At 42.3% G+C, this 26,161-nt stretch overlaps 1 protein-coding gene across 2 annotated transcripts; it reads right to left on the minus strand.

Moving 5' to 3' along the window:
* Window positions 1–381: 381 nt before the first annotated feature.
* Window positions 382–26,094, minus strand: YWHAZ (tyrosine 3-monooxygenase/tryptophan 5-monooxygenase activation protein zeta). Of its 2 annotated transcripts, none has more exons than XM_080583199.1 (6): window positions 25,946–26,094; window positions 23,937–24,242; window positions 8,664–8,787; window positions 4,824–4,987; window positions 4,640–4,735; window positions 382–1,436 (listed from the first exon to the last, which is right to left on the minus strand). In XM_080583199.1, the coding sequence occupies exons 2-6, from the start codon at window positions 24,228–24,230 to the stop codon at window positions 1,377–1,379; spliced, it is 738 nt and encodes a 245-aa protein (XP_080439325.1). In that variant the 5' UTR covers window positions 24,231–24,242; window positions 25,946–26,094; the 3' UTR covers window positions 382–1,376. The 2 variants fall into 2 exon arrangements, with proteins under 2 accessions (XP_080439325.1, XP_080439326.1); XM_080583200.1 differs by lacking the exon at window positions 25,946–26,094 and adding an exon at window positions 25,203–25,385.
* Window positions 26,095–26,161: the final 67 nt, after the last annotated feature.

A 26,161-nucleotide genomic window follows, 5' to 3' on the forward strand; every position in this document is an offset into this window, starting at 1 on the left:
TATGGAGGCTCCTGCTCTGCTCTCCTTTGAAGAGCTCAGAAAAGGAAGCTGTGGGCTTTCATAGACCAGACTTGTTCCAAAGGTCAGCTCTTCAAGAGCTTCATATGCATTTTGCCATAAATCTGGGGACCATATGTTTTATTAAGCATCTCCAGAGTACCAGTGAAAGAGTCAGAAAGCTCTAGCCACCTAAAAGCTGTAAATTAATTAGGGCAATCTAAAAATCTGATGTGAAACATCCAATCTTGGCTTCCACGAAATTAACTATATCCTTAAGTGTGTATTAATATTCTCCTTAATAAAAAGGCTCCCAAATTGACTTCACGTATAATACTCCTGTTACTCTAAGTGTGGAAAGAGATCACATGAAATCTACAAAGGTAGTTGAAAAGTCCATTCATAAAACTTTTATTCCACTTACATCAACTTAATACACATGTTCTGAACAGTTATGCTTGGATTGTTCATGAAAATTTCATAAGACATTAAACAAAGCTAGCCATCATCTCAAGTTATTTCCCTGTTAACTATTTTTACAGCACATGCATGTTAGGCAAGTATCAAAAAAAATCACAAAAGCAAAAAACCTAAAAAAGTTAAATACATGGGTTTTTGTTTTACTGCTGTGCTCGATATACAGTGTCATTATGGATATCAAGCAATTCATTTTTACTGCATCTTTACTTGTACATTTGTTCTTAGGTTGCTTAAACCATTTAAATACAAATAAAATGTGTAGCAAAAATAATGAAAGCAACAGCAGGTAACTTTACAAATAATGGAATGTGAACCGTTTCTCTGTCCTTCTCTAGAGAAAGCTGACTGGGTTATCAAACTGTCTTAAGGAACACTTCAGCTGCAATCAGAGATGTACACTTGATTGGTATATTCCACAGATTTCACATGTTTACTTGACATGCAAGATCTGTGGGACATCAGTTTGTTCACAGCCATGTGTGCTCCAGCTCGAGTACTCATGCTAACTACACCTGTGGCTGCAACCAATTATCCCTTTTTTCCACTGCGACAGACCAATATGCAAGCAGTCTTCTTTGCTTGACATAGAAAGCTGTTTTAACACTGGCCTTGTGGGAAGCCACAATGTACCAAAAGTACTATGCCAAACATGTAAAACTTGTATAAAAATTTCACAACCCTATATTGGCCACCTCAGATGAAAACAGATAAGTTCCCCAAATGTTAACTGGCTCTATTCCCCTAATATTAAACAAAACCACATGGGAAATATAGAAATCCAAATAGAAGTAACATAAACCTGTCAAATCGTAAACAAAAACTATTCGTGGGACAGCATGGATGACAAATGGTCTACTGTGTAAATTTCAGAATGAGGCAGACGGAAGTTGGAAGGCTGGTTAATTCTCCCCTCCTTCTCCTGCTTCAGCTTCATCTCCTTGGGTATCCGATGTCCACAACTGTTTGGGAAAGAAAATGGAGTTAAAAAAAAGGTAAGATATTAATATTTACAACCAACAATCAATGATTATTTGAGAAGCCCACTTTCTAATAATATTGTAAGAGGTCATACTAAGCACCACGGGGGGATAAAAAGCACATTTAATATATTTCTCTTTGCAGGAAAGCAGAAGTAAATGGCTATTGCTTCCACACAAAACAAAATATAAATCTAGTGCTAGGTGACCCAACCCTAAGCTGCTTTTAATGAGGAAGTTTATGAACAGCCAAAACCAAGATCTTGTATTCACAAGGCTCACCAGAACACGACTACAAGCAGGCCAGAGTCAGACCTACAGACCAGATGCTTGAGAATAAGGAACTAACAACACTTGGCTTCACGTGGATTTGTACTTTCTCCTCAAGTGAGCTTTATGCATATTTCTGAAGGAAAAGCTTCAGTAAAGGTGTCTTTCCACATCTAGTGGCAGAGTGAACCTTTTCTTCAGAATAGGCATCTAAAGATTTTTTTAAACCAAGATATTTCACTAAAATTGCTATCCCTTGGCTCTATTCGGTTAATGGATCCAAATTTTGATTAAGGGTAGGCACAGAGCTTCTAAACTTGGAGGGCAGTGGAAGAAGGGAAGAAAAATCAAGCTAAACATGCTGTATGTACCAAAACCTATTTTCAGCTTCATAAAATCCCATTAAGGAGCCATATATCAAGATTAAGTACCACTAAAGAAACTAAGCACCAGTTCCAGGGCAACACCCAGGGCAAAGAAATTATTTTGTGAAGCACAGTTTTCTCCACACTGACTGCTTCTGAACTATTCCCAGCCCAATATGATTTGTAATCTCTCTCCATGGACTTAGAGCAGCCTTAACTGAATCCTTCATGCTCTATGGGATTAGGTGGTAAAACCTGAGAACAACTTAATTCTTTGTCCACCCACATTTTAGTATTGCTTTGGGATCTACCAATAATTGTAGGTCCTACGTGATGCTAAAAAAAAATCCAACACCAGAAACATTTTACCCTTGCCAGAAGTACAGGACAATACAGAGACTTAAGCAAGACTATGTGTTCTTACTCTCAAGACATAGCTGCACTAAACATTCCTTGCTGTAAGCAACAAGTTAATATTCTGGAGACAACAACATACCGGACTGTTTCTAGCCCCTGCACTACATTCAAATCCATTATTCTCCATGTCAGTGCTACTCCATACATTTGTAAGGAACAGTCAGTAAAAAGAACTTTTAATCAGAACTTTATCGGGTGCTTCTATCATAAATCCTCACCCCTAGGATATCTAGAGTTATGTACATATCTTTATTCACTAAATAAAAATAGCCTAGATGGTATAAAAAGAAGGACTACAAGTTGAAAGCAGAGTTTAAATAATCTGTTGGGGGACCTTTAGGGTAAGGGAAATGGGGAAAGATTCCACACCCCCCACCTCCCAGCCCAGTAAAACAAGTTTTGACCTGATATATTAAACAGTCCTCTGAACACTTCTCTACCTTCAATCCCCCCTGAGAATGAACACAGTCTCTTCTTCAGCCAGACGAGACAAAGAATCATCAGCTGAGGAAACTGCTACTGCATAAAATTGATCAGCATGCTGAATCCCTGTTAAACCTGTTAAAAGCCTACATCCAAAAGAGTGTAAGAGACTTGCATAACTAGTAGAACTTTTCACATTTATGATTTTAATTGCAGTCTTTATCAGTCACACATATATCAGAAGTTACTTTCTACCTCAAGAAGCTGTGGAAAAAACACGGAATCATTGTGAGAGCAATACTCACACAGGTCACACTAAACATTTAAGGCAAGACATCCATCCATTCAGGGACATGGAATCTTGCAGCAATCTACAATTTTTTCCCTTATAATGGAAACTTTACATCAAGTTTCAGGGCCCTACTCTCATAATACATTCACTATGGTATCTCAGTCCAACTTTTGCTCTTGTATGAAGCAAGATGCTTTCCAACTGCTGTGACAAGCTTTACATTATTTTCACTGGAAAGCTAGCAATTAAAGTCAGCTTCTATTTTCTGTTTCAATAGCTCTCTCATTCAGAGACAGCTCTTGAGCAATCTCACCCAAGGGACAGCAAGCGCACACACACGCACTGAAAGCAAGGCCAATCCTGTATCTGTCTCCACTACAGAAGTTGAGAAACCTCTGCCATTTGTTTTGTAAGCAACAGCTGGAACTATCACATGTAATTTTCCAGTAGTATTAAATTGCCATTCTCGTGGAAAAGGTTCCAAGAAATAGGCAAATAACGTGTCAGAAACAGAAATAGAAGATATGGCAGCTCCAATTTTATGCAACTGTACAACTTTGCTTGTAGTTATGTTAAAAGAAGTCCAGCTATTTTGCTGCCTGCAATTCCAGATGCACTGAACATATGAACAAGGGGTTACATCTGGCAACATAAGGTGCTTCTTATTTTTTCTACTCTTGCTTGCAGTTCTCCCTTTCCCTCACAAGAAAACTGTGAACTATGTCATTAATTACAGTATTGTATTCTTGCTTACATTTGCTGTTTCATTTAGATGTTTATCTTTGCCAGTTTTAAAGTTCAAAATAGGTTAAAAACCACACACACACGAAGATTTTGGTTACAGCAGAGTCCAAGTCAAAAGGAATTAATATGGTTGTTTTATGACTTCCCCAGAAATAGCCTGGCTAGCATTGATTCCAATTTCAGCTTTACCAAAATTAAAAACACCCCCCTCCTCCTCACCCCCCCAACAGGCCCTTAAATGGACTTGCTAGCTTTGTTTGCAGTTTTCACATAGGGTCTACTCCTTACACATGCAAATACACACAGCAAGCTATGTGAAATTTGATGGAAGTTTTGAGGTAGCAAGTGTGACTGTATTCTCTAATGCTGTTAAAATGAAAGAAAGCATCATCACTGGCCACAGTCCCCATACCACATCACTTAAACATTCTAAGTTACTTGAATTAACAAAACAAAACCCTGGTGAATCTGTCTTCTGCTAGAAAAATGTGTTATGTTAATTAGCCTGTAGACACAAGAGATCAGGCAGGAGAAAACGGTGTAGCTGAGAAACATCATGTAAGCTTGCCTGCAAGTACATAACAGCTCCACAGTTAAGAACGAACAGGACAACTCTTAAATGTTGTAAAGACCAACCCCACTACCAATAATATGTAAAGTGTAACGATACTTACTGTCAAGTTGTCTCTCAGTAACTGCATTATTAGTGTGCTGTCTTTGTATGACTCTTCACTTAATGTATCAAGTTCAGCAATTGCTTCATCAAAAGCCTACAGTTAAACAAACAAGCTTCATTAGACATGTGACAAAAGGTTATATAAATAATAGAAGTGGGATTTTCCACCCCCACAGACCTACCGTTTTTGCAAGGGAACAGGCTTTCTCCGGGGAATTGAGAATCTCATAATAAAACACGGAGAAGTTTAGAGCCAGACCTAATCTGATGGGATGTGTTGGCTGCATCTCCTTTTTACTGATTTCAAAAGCCTCTTGATACGCCTGTTGTGATTGCTCCACTATCCCTTTAGGGAAAAAAACCACACACAAAAAAACAAGTAAATAATTCAAATACTGTATTCAGAAATACAATAAGAACTGTGTTCATGGTTGCATGAACAAAGTATGTTAAGAGCCAAAGCTTGTGAATAAGCACTTAACAAGTTATTTTATAAAGATTTTACTAAATCAAATTTTTAAATGGATAAAAGAAAGAAGTTGCCACTAAATCATAGGTTAGAGCATCTCTCTGTCACACTGTGACTATCTGCAAATACAATCAAATGCTTACAGCACTTTTACAGTGCTTAACAATCGTAAAACCCACCGCCTAAATGAAAAAGGTACAAAGTTGAAGGTTTAACTACACACAGGTTTGATGTAGTACCACAATTCCAATAAGTACTGCAAAGAGATCCACATTTTAGTCACAAAAAGCCCTGATTACCTTTGCCTATCTTGCTGCATCTTTTCTGTTACAGTCAAACTGCTTGACAAAGGTAAAGTGGCATACCTAAGCTACTGAAAATACCTATTTAACTCAGGCTTACAGCATAGCTCTCTCTCCAGCATGGATATGGAAAGTGTTTGTTTTTTTTAACCTAACTTACAACTTCTAATACCTATATTTTGAACTAAAGGCCAAAAGTTACTTACTTGTTTCTTTTTTTAGAGATTAATTTACAGATTAATTTTTAGAGACTTTTTTTATTCAGTTGTGTAAGTCACAGGAAAAAAGCAAGATAAAAATGGAACTGTACAGTGTATACTAAAATGGAACAGTTCCAGACACCATTCCCACTGGATACACTTGAACTTATGAGCAGACCGTGCCTGCACAAGTCAGAGATCATGGTCCAACACAATTTACAAGTTGGACTATGCCCTTGATGACTGCAGGAGGTAAAGTGCAAGACACTGAGAACAAAGTCACCATTGTTCCCTGCACCCTCAAAGATTGTTAATAGCAGCTGAGAAAGAGGTGTGCAGGAAGGAATTCAATTCAGATGCGAAAGGATTCACATCCTAGATTCATGCATCCAGCATGATCTCTGCACGAGTGCCAGTCACCTATCCAAAAATGAAGAAAGCAATCTTGAGGTTAAGGACTCAAAAATATCAGTATTCACGTCCGCAGCACTCAAAATCTGAAAATAACTGAACACCAATATCCAGGACGCCTATGCAATCTCAATTGGTTCAACTTTATGAATTCCCCAAAACTAAAGCTTCGCATTGTTCCTCTTCAGCGTGGGAGAGGAAGGACACTCACTGCACAAATATTCAGGGCTCTGTCCCCTCTTCACTTACTACTAATAATGGAGTAATGGAGTGCTTCAGGAGAGCCAGACAACCACCACACCACCTTGAAAATCACCAGGAGTTAGTTCACTACAGTTGAGAAGAACTGGTTTTACAAGAAGTTAAATTTAGAAATAGTGGGATGTGTTTTACTCCTTCCGTAATGGAAAAGAGTTAGAAAATGGTGCTGTTTATGAAAGCCAGAACAAGTACCTTGAAAAATAAACACCTTCAACAAATGAAGGTGCTTTATTTTAAACACTGTTTCTTTATCATAAATTACTTCAAAAAAGTATTTTTTTTCCTTATTTGACAAGAGTTACCTTTTGAGCACTGATTCATGGAATTAAGAGCAGAATTATATATATTCTATTTATTTTAAAATCAGTCATCCAGCATAAGAAGGCTGCAAGATTTTCAATCTTGTTCTGCTCAGACAGATAGCATTTTACAACTCCAAAGTTCAAGGCTAAAACAGTTGGGTAAGGTTACCTGCTTGACATTCCTGTCCACTAAACAGCTAAAAGAAACCCTGGTCAATACAATAACTTATGAAAACAAAAATCCAGTTCCTAGAATTGGGAGCTTTATACTGATATTGCATTATTCTGCAAAAGGCTGAAAGAATACTGTTCAACTGAACAGCCATTATTTCTTAAAAAAAAAAAACAACAATTATCAGTTGCTCTTCTTCAATGTTACCCATCACAGACAGCACACAGGAAAAGCCTGCAAGATTAAACACTTAAAAAAAAATCTTAAGTTTAGGAGCCATAGCAACTAGGAGCCAGTGTGCTTTCAACATGTTTTCTTTATCTGGTAAGTCAAAACCCACTAAAAACTGCTCAGCCAAGCGACTGGGTTGATTAAAAATGAACTTTAAAACCACATTAAGCAGAGATTTTAACAGTCTAATTTTATAGCCTGCAACTTAATCCTCACCGGAGAAGAATATCATACCTTCCAGGTCTGTAAATGAGAGATTACTAAACGGAACATGGTTACTTTAGGGCTGTGACAGTACAGACCACTGGTTACATGTACAATTCTTCTGCAGTCACCAAGGCTGGGTCAGTCTGCACGCAGTACGCATCAGAAGTCAAATCAAGCCCTATTTAACTAAGTCTCAGTAGCTTTATTCAATTCCCCATTATCCAGCGTACTGGGGAAACTGGGCTACCGTAAGTAATATGGATATAACAGATACGAGGCAAGGCAACAGCAGACATCTACTGCCTTAAAATTATTCCGTTTCACCTCTATACCATGCTCAGCCTAGTTTCTGTGAACCTATGTAAAAAGATGTCTGCAGTTTCCCATCTCATCCTGAGAGGGCTTCCTAGGCTGAGAGCAGTGTAAGGCAACCAGGGCTTCACACATCTGAATCGCACTGAATTTAGTAAATCCTTCAAAAGGGTGAGGTTCTACTGACTATCAATTGCACACCTCAAGGGCTCTCCAGTAATCCCCAAGGGATCCAAGTCCATGCATTTGGATCGTCTGCAGGCTCCCATACTTCCGCAAACTGAGTAACAGATTAAACTGAGTCTGCAAGGAAACAGCTCAGGCCTGGCAGGACTTGTAGACTGGGCTCTGTGCTGAAGAGCACTGCTCTTAAGGGCACTCTGGTCCCTGGTCCCAGTCTTAAGCTGGCTCCAGGAAATCATTTAGCACTGCTCACAAGCTCCATCTAACGTAACATATCCTCTTGAATTGAAGGTGGCTGCACAGAGTTAACATGTTATAATGCTACAATATATTAGGTGGCTTAACTGCTGTAGTTAAGTACCTTATTTTAACTTTACTAACCACACTTAGGTGAAGGCAACTTACCTGCAATTAGCACAAGCTGCTTAAGTGAAGATATAAGCAAGTTTAGGAAATTAAAAACCATTTGGAGATTAAACTATCATGGCTATAGAACAAGTTCACCTAACAGTACCATTTAGTTCATTAATCCTGTTCTTCTCCAGGTGTACTGCAGCCTTTGATCACTGAACCTACGCAGATCTTTTTGCAAATGCAGAGCTAGCATGAAAAAGACTTCAAAAAGCTACAGACTGGCCGACTCCCTGTGAAGATGTTAAAACAATACTCAGACACCCAGGAAAAAGATGCACGAACCCATATTACAATGATAAGGTAGATGCCTGTAAGTGGAGTTGATTTCCAGACTTTATGACTGAACATCTGTTCCCCGCTTCAAGCTGCAGAGGCGCACAGAAAGCTTCATAACTCATTTGAAAGCCAGCGACCTACGATTTTTCTTTAGAAAACAGGAAGCTTATTACTAAAGAAATTTACAGCCCAAACACAAGTATTCCACAACTACAGTAGTGTCACTGTTCCCCAAAAGCAATCCAATCTGACAAAACGTGGTGACAAGCTGCCGTACAATACCTTTCTTGTCATCTCCAGCAGCAACCTCGGCCAAGTAACGGTAGTAGTCGCCTTTCATTTTCAAATAGAAAACTTTACTTTCTGCTTGCGAAGCATTAGGGATCAAGAACTTTTCCAACAGAGACTAAAACAGAAACAAAGAACATAGTGTTGTGAACATGCATACTCGTACAGCTTGTTGAACAACAGTTCAATTACATCACCATCTATCTCATAGTCAAGACAGCTTTACTTTTGCCTATTTTCTTCACGTCCTACATAGCATAGTCAGTTAAGGGGAATGTGTCCTGGATCACAATTCTAGGTACCAAAAAGGAATGCTCCATGCTGTGGCTCCACGGGGAGAACAGGAAAGAAGGCTGTGGTAGCTTAGCAGATGAATCTTGAAGAAGCAAAGGAAGGGTTCCTGTAAGCCTTGGCAAAAATAAGGTAATCCAAAGAGTGTAGGCAGAGCATACACAACAGAAGAAAGTCTGCATCCACAGGTGATAAAAGGACTCAAAATATCAGCTGCCAAATCAGAGACCCAAACATCTTACATAAACGGGCAACAGGAACTACAGCAGGCTAACGAGACTTTAAGTTACGATTAATTAGAACTGTACACCGGAATTACCCAGAAGAAACTGCAAGGTGAACCTGGATCCCTGCATTTCTCAACAGCTGAAAGTCTATAGCTGAGCAGCACTGAGGAGGATCAGCTATTTGAGTATGTGCTGCCCCAACAGGTATTCCCATCCCTTCCAAAGCAGAGGGGAGCTCTCTGAAGTCACCCCACCAAATCCTCCCCGTAGGCTGCCAGTTAGGACCAGGTTTTTCTAGATTATTCTAGCTGCTTATTAAATTAACATAGCAAGTTCCCAGCTGAGGCAGTCATGTAATTTAGCAAGAGTTCTATTATGATGAAAAGAAAAAAAATCACTAGCTCCAAAACATTTAGTCAAATTAAGGTACAAGCCTGTCAAACTTCTTGATAGTGAGTGCTTGAAATCAGACTTTGAAAGAAAAGCCAGTTATTTAAAAGCCAGAAAAAAAAAGTGCAGAAGTGCTCTTGAATACTGAAAATGAAATCAGAAGCTGTTACATAAACTTTGCTATGGCTACATAGCAAACAGTTTTTTTAAAAGAGGTCTCAGAAAGAATTTTTGGGCGTCGCTTTTCACTTTAAATTAGAAGAATGACATTTCAGTTTCGCTTCACTGTTTTTAGCTCATCTTTCCAGAGCCATGGCTGCCTTACAGTACTTCCTTCTAGACCTGCACGTTTACTGAGTATCTTACGTGATGAGCTCTTGGGACAGGGTCAGCCGGACTACAGTAAGCTGGAACCAGCGTGCTGCAACCCAACACAGGCACCTGCGGCCAGTAAATCAGCGGACACCATGCTACAGAAAACTTTGTCATTGACAAAAAGAGCAAGAGAGAACAAGACCATGCAGGGAGACCTCAAAAAATACTGTGTGTCCTTGCTTCCTGTCTGAACAATAGCAGAGACAAACCTTTGGCAACAAAGGGAAGCTAAGACAAGCGAGTCAGCAGCAGCAGTATTTCTCTGGAGCCAAACAGGGAGCCAAGGCACTGCCTGCCCAAGGCACCCCCCTGGAGGTCCCACCACCACGTGAGGAGAAGGGTTCGGTGCCACCGCTGCCCCAGCACGGCTGGCACGAAGCAGAAGGCTGTCAGGTTTGTGGGTCACACACTTTGGCTCTCTGTCGCTACTTACACGCTCTGCTCTCACCAGCACAGAACTTCAGGATTCGCAGCTATGACATTGTTCATCAGTGCCAAGCAGCTCTCACTCCAATGACAAGTGAAGGTTCCTAGCTGCTGAGAACGAGGCTTATTAGGCTGTCTCTGCAGGGCTGCAATTAAGCCAGGTGTGTCAGTCTGCACCTACCCCCTGGCACCACAGGGAGCTGCCCTCCTTCTGTACCCTCCATTAAGAGGCCAGACTAAAATACTTGCAGCAATTCTAGAAACAGAAGTTATTCATCACCCGTATCAGAAGTTGACTGAAAGTACAGCTCTGCTCACTCCCACAGCAGCAGCTAAACTCCCAGACCTGAACTTCACTTTGGCCCCAAATGAGGTCAAGTTGCTTGCCGACATCTAACTGAAGGGGTGGATTGCACCAGCAGACATAGAGGAGGGAAGACTACCAATTAATGAAGTCTTCATAATTGGATAGAACCTAGCAGGGCAACAGCAGCTTGGACAGTGGGTAAAGAGTGCACTGAAAAGGGTTCTAAACCCAAGTTGACTTGGGAAGTCAGAGGAACTAAGAAAATCCCTTTGAATAGCCATTCATACATCACAACCTACACAACGAGTCTCTGACTCCGCAGGTAGCTCGCTCCTGTCTGGGTGAAAGTTCTCTCTCCAACCACCACACAGTACTGGTAGGCCACGCATCTTTGGGAGAATTTTAATTCTACTGAGTACTTCATAAACAGTAACAGCAAAACCTGAAAGCGGATTGACATCGAAAAGACGGTCTGTGAGATTACTGAAAGGAGGAGCTCTCTCCCCTCAATGAGATGCTTCAACTACTGTTTGAACATATTCTGGCAAAGGAGGGAGAAGGTAGGTATATGGCAATGGTTGGTTATCAGCGTAGTGCTGATCACCACAAGGGGAACCGAAGTGCTGAAAATTAGTTCAAGACAGAACCAGTATGGTACTGCCTAATTAAGAAGTTTGTTAGGTAAGCCACATCACTGCAATGCACACAGCACCTTAACGATGGAAGGACGCCCATACCACAAGGGTACATTACATCTATACAGCACGTTGCTAAGTTGTCGTGCTCATTCAAGATATTCTAGCTATCATGTCAAATTTCTGCCCATTTTTGATTTTTTTTATATAAATGCATTACTTGTATATTGAAGTACGCACTAACTACACCTCCATGGGCAGTTAATTACAGTGCTGGAACGAGAATCTTGTAGGAACAATTTCTCTCCAAAATCCACTCCCCTTCTGTCCCCCCAGCTGTAATTGCCAGAGCTTTTTATTTGACAGCAGGAGCATTTAGCTGCTGTGAAACAAACCATGGCATTGTAGTCAAGCGGACAGAGATGCAGCAGCATCTCGGAGTGCTGTACAGCAGAAACCTGTAACAGCTTGTACAAGTGCTTCAAATACTTCTCATAGCAAAGTCACAAGCAGTCTTTCCAAAGAGATTTTCAATGAAAACTTACTTTTTTTTGGTCTGTTTTTAAACATACATGCATTAAATTTGAATATCGAGTCTTAAAAATGCGCTAGCAAAGAAAAACTCGGGCTCCAACACGTCACTGCTGGCAGTAATCGCAGTTGCAGACAACACGTTGGTCCTCTGGACTGGTAGAGAAAGTGCATTCAGACTTGAGATGCCAGCTATGCTCACGCATACCACAGATAAGCAATCTCACAAATTTGGTACATTCCCCCACCCCCAGCAAGTATGCAGCAGAGAAAGTCTTTGTCTCGAAGGATGTAACAGACTGCATCAGCACAAATTTACTATTCTACCAGCGAGCTTCAGTTCTGGCTTGCATCAAAAGCTAAATGATAAAGATTTATTCTGTTCCTTTTTAATTACGTTCTTTACCCAGAGCAGGACACATTCAACAGATGGCAATGCTAACCACAAGCACAAGGCATTTTGAGCCTATTTTGATGAAAGGCCCCATGGACTTGTTCCTGTGGTTTTGCAGGATAGTCTTAAAGGTAAGCATTAGACTCAGGAGTACAAAGGAAGCACCACAGTAGTAATTCAGTCTGAAAAAAAAAAAACAAAACAAAAGCAAACCCTCTACAAGAAGTCTGCCTTCTGCAAGCATACAGACTTAAATTTGTCAAGTTGTGGCGAGAACTTCAGTTGAAGACAGGAAGCCAACCCAAGACGACTTGAATAGTCTTTTCCTTTCATAAGAAGCCTCAAAATACCTTTCTTTTGAAAGTCTTTGCTTACATCTTTGGCAAATGACTTGTGCAGGCCAGAAGACCATTCCCAAATCCACCATAAGTGTTAAAATCCATGCCTCAGTTTTGTTCCATTGCTTGTAGCCCTGCATGTATCTCCCTTTAATAAGGGCTCAGTTTCAGTACGTGTTGTCTGGAATCTTTAGGTAATTCCTAAAGCACTTGAAGACTGCAACAACAGCTCAATTTTCTACTCAAGATATTCCTCTCCTGACAAACAGGTCATAAGAATAAAGTCACTTGATTCTACAGTAATATAATTGTAAATGAGCAGGTAATATATAAGAATTTTTAAATACCAGCAATTAACTACAAGTAAGATAAATAGCTGAGTAAAAGCCTTTAGAAATATCAAAGGGAAAAAATTGCTTCTGCACAAAAGAACCAAGCTTAAGAGAGGCAAAACCTGAAAGGAACACATTGAAAAATATTAGCTAATTTAAAGGGTATCGGTTTTGCTCAGAGCTAACATGGCAGGTCTTCTGTTTTCAAGCAGTGTCAAAAGCCATCTGACATAGCTATGCCATTATTGCTACTTTTGGAGAGGAGTTACACAGGAGAATTTGCTGAATTTTAATTCACTCAATTTGTGGTATATGGCATAGGGCTGAAGAACATATGGAAGGACTTTTATCTTTTAAATTCACCCAGAAGGCATGAAAGAAACAGCGTGTCTTCTTTAAGCTCAGCCTGAAAACCTATTTCTTTGACATTTCTTATTAAGGGACAGTGGCCTCATTTCTTGATGTAGGCAGTGTGCCATTATCTTCCTACAGGAGCACAACACGAGTGCTGTGTTTTCCACAAGAACACAGGGGTGACTGCCCTGGCAGACAGGGCTATTCTGTCCACTAACCCACCCGCAACAATGCCCTAAAGAGGCTTCCGTTAGAAAAACATACAAAAAAACCCAAGAAAATACCATGCTTCCGTTGGCCTCCATCGATGCCTAGGGACTTCCTGAGCCAGATGTGGTTTCTAAGTGTGGTAACCTTCAGCAGGCTGCTTGTCCACATTCTACGCACTTGTCCAAGTTCCCTTTACATCAACATAACCTTAAGAGCCACAGTACTCTGTGTCAAGGAAGCTGCAGATACGTGCCTGTAAGGAATTGTTACTTTTGCCTTAAACCACTTTAATTAAAAAAAGCTTATAAAAGCATTGGTGCTCAAGTCTGCCTTTCTTTCAGAAGGCCACCAGATAGCTTCAGATCATTTGAAGAGTTCACCGTTTCCAAATTAGAATCAAAAGCCCACGCTGCACTTTCACACCATCCAGGCAGCTCTTTACTTTGTGGTCTACAAAGGAAGGTGAGTGGCCAAGAGGGAAAGATGTGGAGGATGTTAGGAGGGCAGCCTTGAGCTGAAGCACGGTGGTTGAACAAGCAACAAAATTATAGTTGACTGAAGACCACTGAATCTCCTGAATTAGCTTTTGGGACGTATTTGGGATGTACTGATGCACTTACCAAGTGCAACCCAGAGAGTACCAAGCTCCTCTTGTGTTCCGGTGCTCTCAGGGTAACAACTGTTCATTTCTACAGATGCTGGAATACTTTACAGATGTAAAGTATCAGGTGCATCCAGACAAACATTTAACACATCCATTCTGGTCAGGTACACACATGGAAGGAAGAACTACACTAACTTAGTCCTGAGCAGAGCCAACTAATCAGAACAGTAACTGCAGAACATCGTGGCTAACCTACTCCCTACATACTTCTATTTTGATGCCAAAATTAAAGTCAGTCACATGTGTATGGTAAGTTCACGATACCTGTTGTTCCTACAAAAGGCAAGCATTTGGTTTTCTGTGCACGTGTGTTCTGTGTCAGCACCCCAGCTAGGAAAGTCACACAGGCTATGAAATGATACGTGCAGTTAGCCACCCTGCACAGATCTGTGTACCCACTACAAAGGGTTCAACCAAGCCATCTGTGGCCAGCGGAAGTTTTATTTCTAGATATCTATCTGAATTGTTGGAGGAAAATGACAAATTTTGATTTTTAAGGGGATTTACAACTACTGCCTCACTGCCTCCTACTCTCTTGGGAAAAAGAAAAACAACAAAATGCCACAAGAGTGGTGCTTTGAGTTCTGCTGTCAGCCTTTTACTCTGGCCAAAAGCAAAGCCTCTTGTTTAAAGTCAGCTCAAGATTTCTACCTACTCATTTGCCCAGCAGAACAGGCATACAAGAACCTGTCAAATACCACTGGCTGCTGTTGCACCGGAGAGCTGGCTGGTAAAACAGCTGCTGAAGAAGGAAACAAGCCTGCTGCCTGTCCTCACTACCAGTTATCCCCTCTTCCCATCAAACTGGCTGCCCACACAGGCAGCAGTTTGAAAAACGCGAGGCAAGGAAAGAAAGTGAGAATAGTGAGCCTGAGAAGGGGAGCAATGCAGGATTTGGGACAAAGGGAAGAGCAGGACTCTTGGAGCTCATGCAACGGTGGGAGATGCAACGTGCACAGGGACACCCGGGACTGGTAAGAGCAGGAAAAACATACATTTGGTTACAGCAAAGCAGCTGCTGATCTGGTGAAGATCTAGAAGGGGGAAAATGAAGGAGACAGTCCTGAGTAATAAGAGGATAACTGACAGAGCTAAAAGGCTACTGGAGAAAAGGGAATCCTGTAGAGCAGACAAGGATTGGCAAGAACTCTTAGCTTATGCAAAAGATGCTGTTAAAAACAGTCTAAATATGTTTCTGTAGAAAAGAGAACAAAAGCAGTGTCACATGTGGGCAACTGGAGGGAGACAAGAGAGAAATAAGTAGGACATCCAGAAAAAAAATCACGCTCACGCGTATGCTGGGACAGCGCACTAAGCAAGAAGTAGGTGTATGCACTAGCACACCTAGAGGGCGTTCAGAGGGAAGATCTGGCTCTTACAGCCACACAACACCCAGTATGAAAAGAAAAGCAGGGGGACTGAGGCAGCGGGGAGCAGCATCTTCCACACCACGCTTCCACAGGCCGATCTGTAGCTCTCCTTGCAGACCTGCCCTCCCCAGCTCGTTTCTTCTACCTCTCTGCTCTCCAGCTAGTATTGGTGGCACAGGGAACAGGTACGCTTAATAGCAGGATATACTCTCGGAGAGTATTCAGAAATTATTCACTCGTTCATGCCAACCGTTACAGATTTCTACCAAAGCATGCTACAGAACACATCAGTGAAGGAACTGAATTGTGATGCATAAGCAAAAATGCCTCTCCAGTTTAGTAACCAAATTTGAGAAAATTCATACAAAAGGCAGCAGCCAATAAGCCACTTTAATCCTAATTATTTTTCTCGTTTCTCTTTTGTTGAGGCATTGCTATAAGCATTAATACACAAAAACAGTCTTTGCTGAGAACCAAAGCCAATATGCAACATTTCCCTGCTTTTTTTGGCACCACCTCAAGTTTATTTCTTGACTGTTGCAGACTTGCAACAAAATAGCACGGTGCCAAGAGCACAGATCATTACTCCCTAAAAAACAAAAAAACAAACAAAAACCAGAATACCTTCTGAAAAGCTTGTGATAATACAAAATTGAAACCAATTGGGTTGGATGAGAATTTCTGCTGGACAGGTAGCTCTGCATGACAAGCTGTCCTGGCGGTACTCCAAACCAGAGCACACATTCTAGCTGTCTTGAGCTTTTCCAGTTTTCCTTTCTGAAGGGATACTATTAAATCCCCCCCCCCAAGAAACATAACACTTTTTATCCTTGAGAAGAAACAAAAGAACAAGTTATCCCTAGCAATTTAGGGATCTCTGAGCAGATCTGCAGTGTGAAGCGTACCGCATTATATAATGTGTCTATTAGCAGTTCATTCCAGCACAGGATGCTAATATTAGCAAAAGTACCATTTTAGAGATGTAAGCCCACTCTGCCCTAGGAGCTGACTGATTAGAGGCTGAGCAACTTAGATCCCTGTTGTTAAATATTTTGTTACCTGCATAACCACAAAGGGTAGTAACAAACAGGAAAAAGGCCTGCTAAGTTATTTGATCTGGACTAAATCTGATCAAAAAAGAATTTACTGTTTATCTCAGCAGCAGCATGACTTACTATTACTCTTCATCAGATGGGGCACACCCAGTCTTCTGCCAGATTTCAAGAAAAAATAAGCAACTATGTAAGAGCTGACATTCAATAAAAAACAAGTTCAAGAGGTAATCATCATCTTAACATTATTCCATCATATTTAACAGCACAAAGCTTTCTCACAAACTATTTCAAAATGGTAGTCAACTACTGCCTGAAGAGATGATCAACCTCTGGTTAATATCCAGGAGCTGCTTTGTCTGCTGACAGGAAAAAAAAAAGAAAACCAAACTAAAAAAAGACAAGAGTTTGAGAACTGGTTTCAGAAAAGTGTATTTTTGTCAGATGCATAGTAACAAGACAGAAGTTTCCAGATAAAACCAGAGATAGCTTGGCATCTGCTTATTACAGATGAGCAGAGATAACGCACCAACTCTGCTCATGTTTTAGATGTTGTATTTCTACCACTTACATCTTCCTCAGGCCCAGCAGCAGCACGCATCTTACCATAGCAGTGTTTCTACTGCCAGCCTCCTGAGCACCAGGGAAATGAGCACACCTAGCAGCTTCACAGAGTCGCAGTGCTTGTGTCAAGTTCTTGCTTCTTCAACAGCAAGGAGTAAGGAGGAGAGCATTTGTCATAAGTGACTAAAATTGAACCACTTGTTTTTATTTCGCTGCTTAAAACTGTGTACCACTTCCAAGCACATAAGGCAAGCAAACACTCAAGGTTGCTTTCAAGTAAGAAAGTTACCTGGATGCTCCTGAGCAGCAGAAACCTTATGTACAGTTATTTTATTTTTAAATCAAAGTCATTTCTTAAGCATAAATGTGACCTTAAATTAGTACAGCAGACCACTGGTTATAGTAAAGATTTGCTGTACTTCCAACAAATTCAAGCGGATACAGATACCTGCATATATGTACATAGACACGTGTGTGCGTAACTAATATGAGTTCCACAGGTAACTGCATATTTAAATACGTGTTTGCATTTATGCAGAGCACCGTGACCAACTTTATGATAAATGGGTGCTCCAAAAACATCTATCAACATTATAGATGCAATTCTTGCTAAGATTAGTAAGTGCTGTCTCACCTTTGTTCACGCAGCCCAACCATCAGTAAATTACTTACAAATGCTGGAATCAAAAAAGTCCTCAAAAATGGACTGAAGTTTCACACACTTACAAAGAATTACATGAACAATGTAGAATAAATAAAGCATTAATTTTGCATAACTGGTAATAATTGAAATTATCAAAATAATAATATTTCAACTTGTCCATGATGTTTTAATTCTGTGATTCAAAAGCTTTTCAACACATTACTTTTTTTTTTTTAATTAAAAAAAGGAAATTGCTCTAGTTTAGGCAGTGCTTTCGCCACTGCAGGAAAACAAGGACAAAAACAAACACCTGAAGGGGTGTAGCTACAACTAGGGAAGTGATTAAAGGATTAGCAAAGTGAAATCATGAGGTTGATACAAATAGTCTCAGCCTCCTCCCTTCAACATATCTGAACAATTATACCAGCTGAAACTTCACTGAAAAAGCTAGACTTGGAGAGTAATTAAAAGCTTTAATTATAACCATCCTGGGAAGGCATAAACCCTGGCTATTTTCTCCTCTGCAATATACAAAAATTTATTCAAATAAATGATTTTTGAACCAGAGGTACCGACTTATTTCACACACACACCCTAGCATGTTACCAGTTACCATCTTTCAACACAAAGTTTGAAAACAGGAGATGATATCCAGAGTTTCTCGTCCAGGTTTGGGCTCCACAGTCCAACACATGGACATGCTGAAACGAGCCCAGGGGAGGCCACCAGCATAATTATGGGGCAGGAGCACAAGAAATATGAGGAAAGGCTGAGAGCTGGGTTTGCTCAGCCTGGAGAAAAGCAACGGATCTTACTGCCGTGTGCAGCTGACTAGAGAAGATGGAACCGGACTATTCCAGAAGGTCTACAGTGAAAGAAAGAGACACAGCAAATGAGCTGGAGCATAAGTTCTGACTGTATAAAAGGAGAAAAAAATGTATATATTTTATGGTTACTCACAGTGTAACAAATATTACAGCAGGCTGTCCAGAGAGGTCATTCAGTCTCCATCCTTGGAGATATTCAAAATTTGACTGGACAAGACCTTAAATGATGTGATCAAGCAGTATCTGTTTTGAGTGAAGTTGAACTAAACGGCCTGCCTTCAAGCCTGAATTATTCAACCAAGGCAGCTTAGAATGACATGGAACAAGTTTTTCAAGACAAAGACTTGATGCATGCAACTCCTAGACTTCAAAGTTCGCCATCCTCCTTCAAAGAGCTGCTTTCTGCAGACAGAAGTTTCTACTACCTCTTCCTTTTTTTTCTCCTTCCTAAAAGCATCTGATAAAGGGCACAGATCTTAAAGGCAGAAAAAAGTGAAGCCAAAACCAAAAAATTAAGTCTGGAGGAGTCAGAGAACTGAACGTGGAAATTTTCAGCCAGAACGTGTTCTTTTTTTTTTGTTAGCATCTACACTATGAAGATATCTGAAGGCTGCACAGGATAATCAGTCACTGTGGCTCAAACAATCCAGCTGTCTGCTCGCTACCACCACTTTATAGGTTAGCTGTGTCCTGACCGCCAGGAAGACACACTGGATTTTAAGAACACCCCATATGTACACATAGCTTCTTACAGGACGGAGGACTAAGTTTCCTGATCCTATCATTTGGAATTAGCACACAAACAGGTTTTATAGATGTTGAAATAGTAACCTATTAGGTGTTTGCAGGCATCTAGAAAATAGTCTCAGAGGAATTTGTGAGTAGGACAGCAACAGGCATTAATTCTGTGGTATGTTCTTTAAGAAGCCATTTAGATGCATTCTGAAGGGAATTACACTCTCAGCCCCCAGTGAACTGCAGCCCCACAACAGGTTACTAAACCTTCCCCCAGTCCCTTATGGAAGATTCCAGATATTTCGAACCTTCCCCCCCCCCACACACACATATGGAAGAATTGCAAACCTAAAGTCACTTGGCTGAGATATTTAACTTCATCACCTTCCCTTTTCACAATAACCACTGTTATGAACGTTTTTCTTTTTTTACAGAATGCAAAGAAATCCAGCTAGGTACACAAAGAGCCCCATTTTATGCTTTTGAGCACGAAGTCAGGAAGAAATAAAACCTGGAAAAGCAAGCAAGCAATTCATCCGATTCTTGAACAGCACCTTTTTCCTTAACATTTTCTGGCAGGGAAGGGAATGCAGTGTAGCACCTATGTGCAACAGCAACTCTCGAGCACTGAATGGGAGCCAGGGCTTCAGGAAGCACTCTACACCTCAAAAAGAACAACCCAAAGGGGAAAGAAGTAGCGAAGCAGAGCGCTTGTGAACTGCGAGCAAAGATTCACTTAAGGTATAACTGTGGGGGAACCTCGGGGGGGAGACAGGTCACCCAGAAGACTGGGCAGGGGACAAATGTGAGAAAATCACAAGATGTTTTGGAGGAAATGCAAGGGACTGTGCTGCCATATGTGCCAGCCTAGAGATCAGACAGTAACTGTCTAGAGCTACCTCCACAGTAAACTGAAGAACAATTCTCATGCTTTAAATTATTAGTTTGCATTTAACTCACATCAGAGACTGCCTGAAAGCTAGCAGTAGTTTAGTGCTCCAGAAAACACACGAGCAGTAAGAAATGTCAGATGCTAGCTATGCAAAGACCTCTCCACATTTTCTTCTCTGTATTTCAGAATCCTTATTAGCTGGAAAATCCATCTTACTACCAATTTAATGGGAACCACTTCAGCTACAGTTCTGTTTCCCTTTACCTGAAAAAAGGGCTTATTGAAGAAAATCCACACCTGTTCGAGTAACATCTATTTTTATTATGGAAACGACAAATAAAAGATTATTATACTGCTATTGCAGACAGACCTTCCTCCTACCCCAGAAAGTGAAACGGGATGTGAAGCACACACTTAGCTAACATGAGGAAAAGTACTTAACTGCTTAATTTCCTGTATCAATATGAAATTTCTGAGGCTGGAAATTTTCTATAATACTCGAGTACATTTACGATGCTTGAGTATGGCAACCCACTACCCATCCATGTCTCCCCCCCCCCCCCCCCCCCATATTATTATTCTTGAAGGGTTTGGAAAATCAGTCTTCATTGTTACAGTGCACGTAACTAGTAGTATGCACCATGTGTCACAACTACTAGCAGTTTATCGGTGCCACCAAAGGAACTAAAAATTAGGGTTGATTATAATATGCCTGAATGTATCTGGGCATATCTGACAAAACTGGTGCTGGAAGAAGAGATTTTAAGTCTCTCTCTCCACGCAGCAGCACGCCGAGGCTGCAGCAAGCAAAAGGATGAGTTCACCTGCTTAGAGAGCTGTAAAAGCACTCTGTGGAAAGATCAAGGAAGGGAAGATACAGAAGTGGCGAGGACACAGATGCTGGCTTTTCTGTGGTGAGGTCAGTGCAAAGAAGAAAAACGTCTGGATCTGACCCACGTCACTGCTCATGTTGTTATCTCTTGATCACTAGCAGTTCCGAACCAAGAAAAGCCCAGCATTACTCTTATTTAGCCCGTCAATTCATAGGAGAGCTGGGAACAGACCCCAGTCACAGTTTGGCGTACTCCACACCTACTGGCTTGAAAGGGCTGTTCCTTCCAACCCGCTACTAATTTGATTCCAACAAGCGAGGGAAGAGAGCGAGAAGCTTCAGAGGAGCCAGCTTTGGCTACATTTTGCTTCAACATTCTCTTAATTTCCTCCCTTCAACACAGAAGTTAGGACTCGGGTCACTTCCACACTCAGCTGTGATGTAACACTCCAGGGCATTAAATATTACTTAAGAGCCCAGTAGGCAATTGAAGACAGCGGCTCAAATGGATTCACAGTCTTAATAAGAGATACAAACAAGTTTCCAACTTATTTTTTTTAAGCCAAAATGGATAAGCTTCATGACTGAGAACTCTGAAAATTTAACACTTTGGGCCCCGTTCATTGCACATTTCATACCAATCGAGATGTGGTAAGCATTATTTTTCATTTCTGTGAACAGTTACAGGCTGTGCAAAAATTACAGAGGATCTAAGAAAAATCCTAGTTCTACCTTTGCACGTGGCATTGTGCAGAGTCCTGTTCATAAAAAATAGTTATTAGAGCTTTTTCCCTGATAAAGCAAAGTGGATTTCAAGTAAAGCAATGCAAGCAGTCACGTTACTAGGTAAGAATGTATGTGAACAAAGAATCAAGAATACATTTTAAGATATAAATCTAATCCTTCACTATAATTATCGATGTCAAATTCGGTGTGTGCCATTTGAGAGCATTTTTAAATCCTGTCACTTGAATACAAGAAGATTTCATTTTCCTTTTTAATCCTAAATCTAAGAAGTAGTTTTATTGCTATTAATCACTGTCTAAGGCATTGTTCCATCTGGACAATACTTTTTCCTCAATCTATTAAGAAAAACCAGACTGGCAACACTGAAAATGAGCAAGACATTAGCTGCCTAGAAGTAGTAACATGTCAGAGAATAATAATTTTTTGAATAATTTATGTATCTCTCATTAAGCACAGCAAAGAGAAATTCAAGCCTATTTTGAGAATCAAAAGATTTAACAAGATTCCCCATCCATGTTTCCCCCTCCCTGATCCATTAGTTGCTGCAGCAGCCTCAAAAACTTTTTTTTTGTTTTATTTCTTGTATTTTGCATGCACAATAAAAGCAGGCTAGTTTTGCCTCAATCTGGTTTCCATTATCAGAATGAAACTTAATTGCAAACACTTTGGTAAGTTCTACTAAAAAGGGGTTTCTAAGCCCAACGGCTTAATTAAAATTAATCCTTAAACCCACATGCAGTTCACAAAAAGAACTTCAGATCACTCTGAACTGAAAGCATCCACCCCCGAGGACTTTCCCCGTTAATAAAGTAAGTTAATCATAATAATAAAAAAGAAATAACAAAATTAGAACATCAGATTCAGATCCTTATTTTCCTGGCTTAAGTTGATGAGCTGCCACTTAACACACGGAACAGCAAACCAGCTTTTTCCTATGCACAAGCTTGGCTTTTCCATTTTCACAGTGGAAGTTTAAGAGCCATCCCCGCACAGAATAACAAAGCGCATGAAACTGGGTGTGTTACAATAACCGTGGAAGCCAGCCTAAGCTGGAAGCCAAGGCTCAGAGCTCTCCATGCCGACTTCTACACACCCTTGGAGAACCAGTCTTCTAGAAGTGATCACCGCCCATACCGTTTCGCTATCCGACACGGCAAGCCAAGTTTATGCTACTCGTTGGCATTAATTTTAGTTTGACATCAGGTCTTCGAGCACATGCTCAGCTACGGACCGCTTCCCTCGGATCGCAGTCATCCTGTCACTGCCAGGTATGTGATCCCCCGCCACATATGGGGTGACACACCAGCAGGGCCCACAGTCCAGGGTGAAATTCTACAGCTGACAGCAACATCTGCCCCAAGCGGTGGCAGGACAGGACGTTCATTGCTCATGTGCTCACTGAAGCATTACCGGCATATGCAGTTAAAAAAAAAAGAGACAACGTGGAATAAGCATTTGGAAGATGTTCAGATTTTATAAACCAGCCTCGTAATGGCAAACATAACATTCCTCGGTAGGTACGTGCCCATTGTAACACAACTGCGAGTCCCAGAAAATGCCTAAATTGAACCCCCTTTCAGTTTGCTTCTAAAAATCTGAAGTTTAAGAAGGTATCATAGCGTTGCTACTGCCTCTTCCTGCAGACAGTTTTCTGCATGGCTGAGTCATAACTAACATTACATCATCTTACCCAGGGAGGGGCACAATTTCCGTCGAGTAAGAACTACCTCTTACAACTAGTGCAGCGCGTTAAAGTTACAGGAATCAAAGCCATCCAGGACACGAGTACTGCAGGGGAGCAGGCTGGAGGAGAGGACTCCAAACCAAGCCCATATCTACCTCAGCCTCAAAGAAATATTAGGTATAAAGTAACAGTTATGAGAAGTTACCGTAAGGTTTCAACATGTCTCCAAACACATTAGCATTGATAACTATGTTAATTTGTATATAAATAATCAATATATTAGAGGGGAAAAGAAGAGCAAGACAAATTTTAAATCCTGTCCTTCAGAAATGGCACAGGACACCGCAGCTTTAATGAAAGAACAGATAGAAGCAGCCTTACAAGACCCAGCACCATTTACCCTGCAACTGTAAGTAAAAATGGATCAACAGTTTCATTATTTCTCACCAGCACATCATTGCAGATGTCTCTTAGCTCAGTCTCAATTTTCTCTCTGTATTCTCGAGCCATCTGCTGTTTTTTCTCAGCGCCTTCCGTCTTTTGTTCAATACTTGAGACGACTCTCCAAGATGACCTACGGGCTCCTACAACATTTTTATAGGCAACAGAGAGAAGATTCCTCTCTTCGTTGGACAACTCAGCTCCTTGCTCAGTCACAGACTTCATGCAACTTGCCATGTCATCATATCTTTCAGCCTGCTCAGCCAGTTTGGCCTTCTGCACCAGCTCATTTTTATCCATGCTGATATGTTTCTAAAGAGGAAAAATAGCGAGGCATTATTCAGACACCGATTTCACGAAAAAGACGTTTCAGCTTCACATGCAGAGCCGCCATTCTCTAATTAGCCTGGAATTGGAAGAGGTACGGCTGAAATCTAGAACGCAAGGCGTGCAAGCGCTCACACACTGGGATTGAAAACTTACAGTCATTGATTCCTCCTAAAAGGCTGTTAACTTGTAGAAGTGATTACTTCAAAAAATGCAAACAAAAGCATCCAAAGGTGAACTGGAAGCAAATCCCTCCTATCTTACGCAAATACACGATCCCAGTTCTTTGCCACTCTCTCATAAGAGTGCATTCAAGCTGCAGCATCAATTGCATCCAATTGTGAATACAACAAAATTGACAAAGAAAGCAGCCAATAGTGCTTTTTCCCCCACAAGAACAGACAAAATAGAGGCTAAGATGAACAGTACCACAGAACTCTCTGTGCCTTAACAAAATCTTACGGTTATGTGCAGAAAGAACTGGCAGATGGATCTGCAAATCCAATCCCACAGTGGATGCTGCAAAGTCAGAACCCACCGAACACCTAAATTTCGAGGAGCCACGCTAATTTCAGCCACGCTAACCTCCTTTCCTGAAAGGCGAGATGCTAGACCTCCTGACCCCTCAGCCTGAGCGGTCACGTTTTCTGGAGACAAAAGGAAATTTTAGGGTTTAATAAATTACTTCAGCATCCGTATTTTAGATGGCAGGAGGTAGCGGAGACGCTTCGCAACCTGCACCCCGTGAGCACTCCTCCAATCCAGCCCTGCTGCACGGGGATAACCGCTACCTTTATTTTTTTTTCGGTCCGTGAGGAAAGAACCATCCTTCCTCACCCCCGACCTTTCGTATACCTCGGCTGGGTCCTTCCCGAAGCCCTGGCAGCCCGTTTTGGTCTACATCACCCTTTAAAGCCCATTTATTCAGGCTGCTTCGGCACGCACCCCGCTTAAAGCTCACTCCATCCGAACAATTCCGCTTCCCACGCGCAATAACCCCGTGTGACAGAAAAAAGAAAAGGAAAAAAAAAAAAAACCCGCGGGGCTCAGCCCAGGCACTGGGGGTGGCCACAACCCCTAGCGGGGAGCCCGGCGGCGGCTGCGGGAGCCATTTTACAGGCGGCTCCGGCCGGGGGTGGCGGTGGGGGCGGTCCCGCCCTCCTCAGGCTGCCCCCCGGGGAGGGCGGGGGGGGTTGCTCGGAGGGGCTGTGGGGGCTATAGGGAAAAGGGGGGTGCACAAGGAGAGAGGCTCCGCGAGATGGCGGCCGGGGGCGGCCCCTCAGGATGGCCGCGGGGGCACCGAGCGCCGCGCCTCGCCCCGCCGCCTTTGTCATGGCGGCTCGGCGCCGGAGCCCTGCCCACTGCGGGGCGCCTCCAGCCCGGCGCCGCGCAGGAGGAGGAGGAGGAGGAGGAGGAAGAAGGGGAGGGGGTGCCCCCCCCTCACACACACTCACACACACACACCCCGCCCGGGGGGCACCGCGAGGCGGGGAGCGGCCGTTACCGCCCGGGGGAGGACGGGGAGGGTGGGGGGGGGGGGGGGGGGAGGACACCCCCGGGGCCGGCCCCACCCGCCCCCCAAGGGACCGCCGGGCTCTCCCCCACCCCCTCCCACCCCCTGCAGCCCCGGAGGGGGCTCGGCGGTGCCCGCCGGGCTCGGGCGGGCGCGGGCGGCGGGGCCCCGTTACCTGCGCGAGGCGGGAGCGGTGTGTCGGGGCGGGCGGCCGGCGCGGACTGTGCGGGGCTCGCGGCGCTGCAGCCTCTCTCCCTCCCCTCCCCTCCCGAGCTCAGCGCCGCGCACGGGGCGCCTCGGCCAATCAGCGCGCCGCCAGGCGCACGGCCCGTGACGTCAAGCGGCGCCATGGCAACGGGCAAGGCGCGGGCACGAGCCCCGCGCCCTTCCC

Source organism: Anser brachyrhynchus (assembly GCF_964034855.1).
Source record: "Anser brachyrhynchus genome assembly, chromosome: 2".
In the NCBI taxonomy this organism is placed as follows: Eukaryota; Metazoa; Chordata; class Aves; order Anseriformes; family Anatidae; genus Anser; species Anser brachyrhynchus.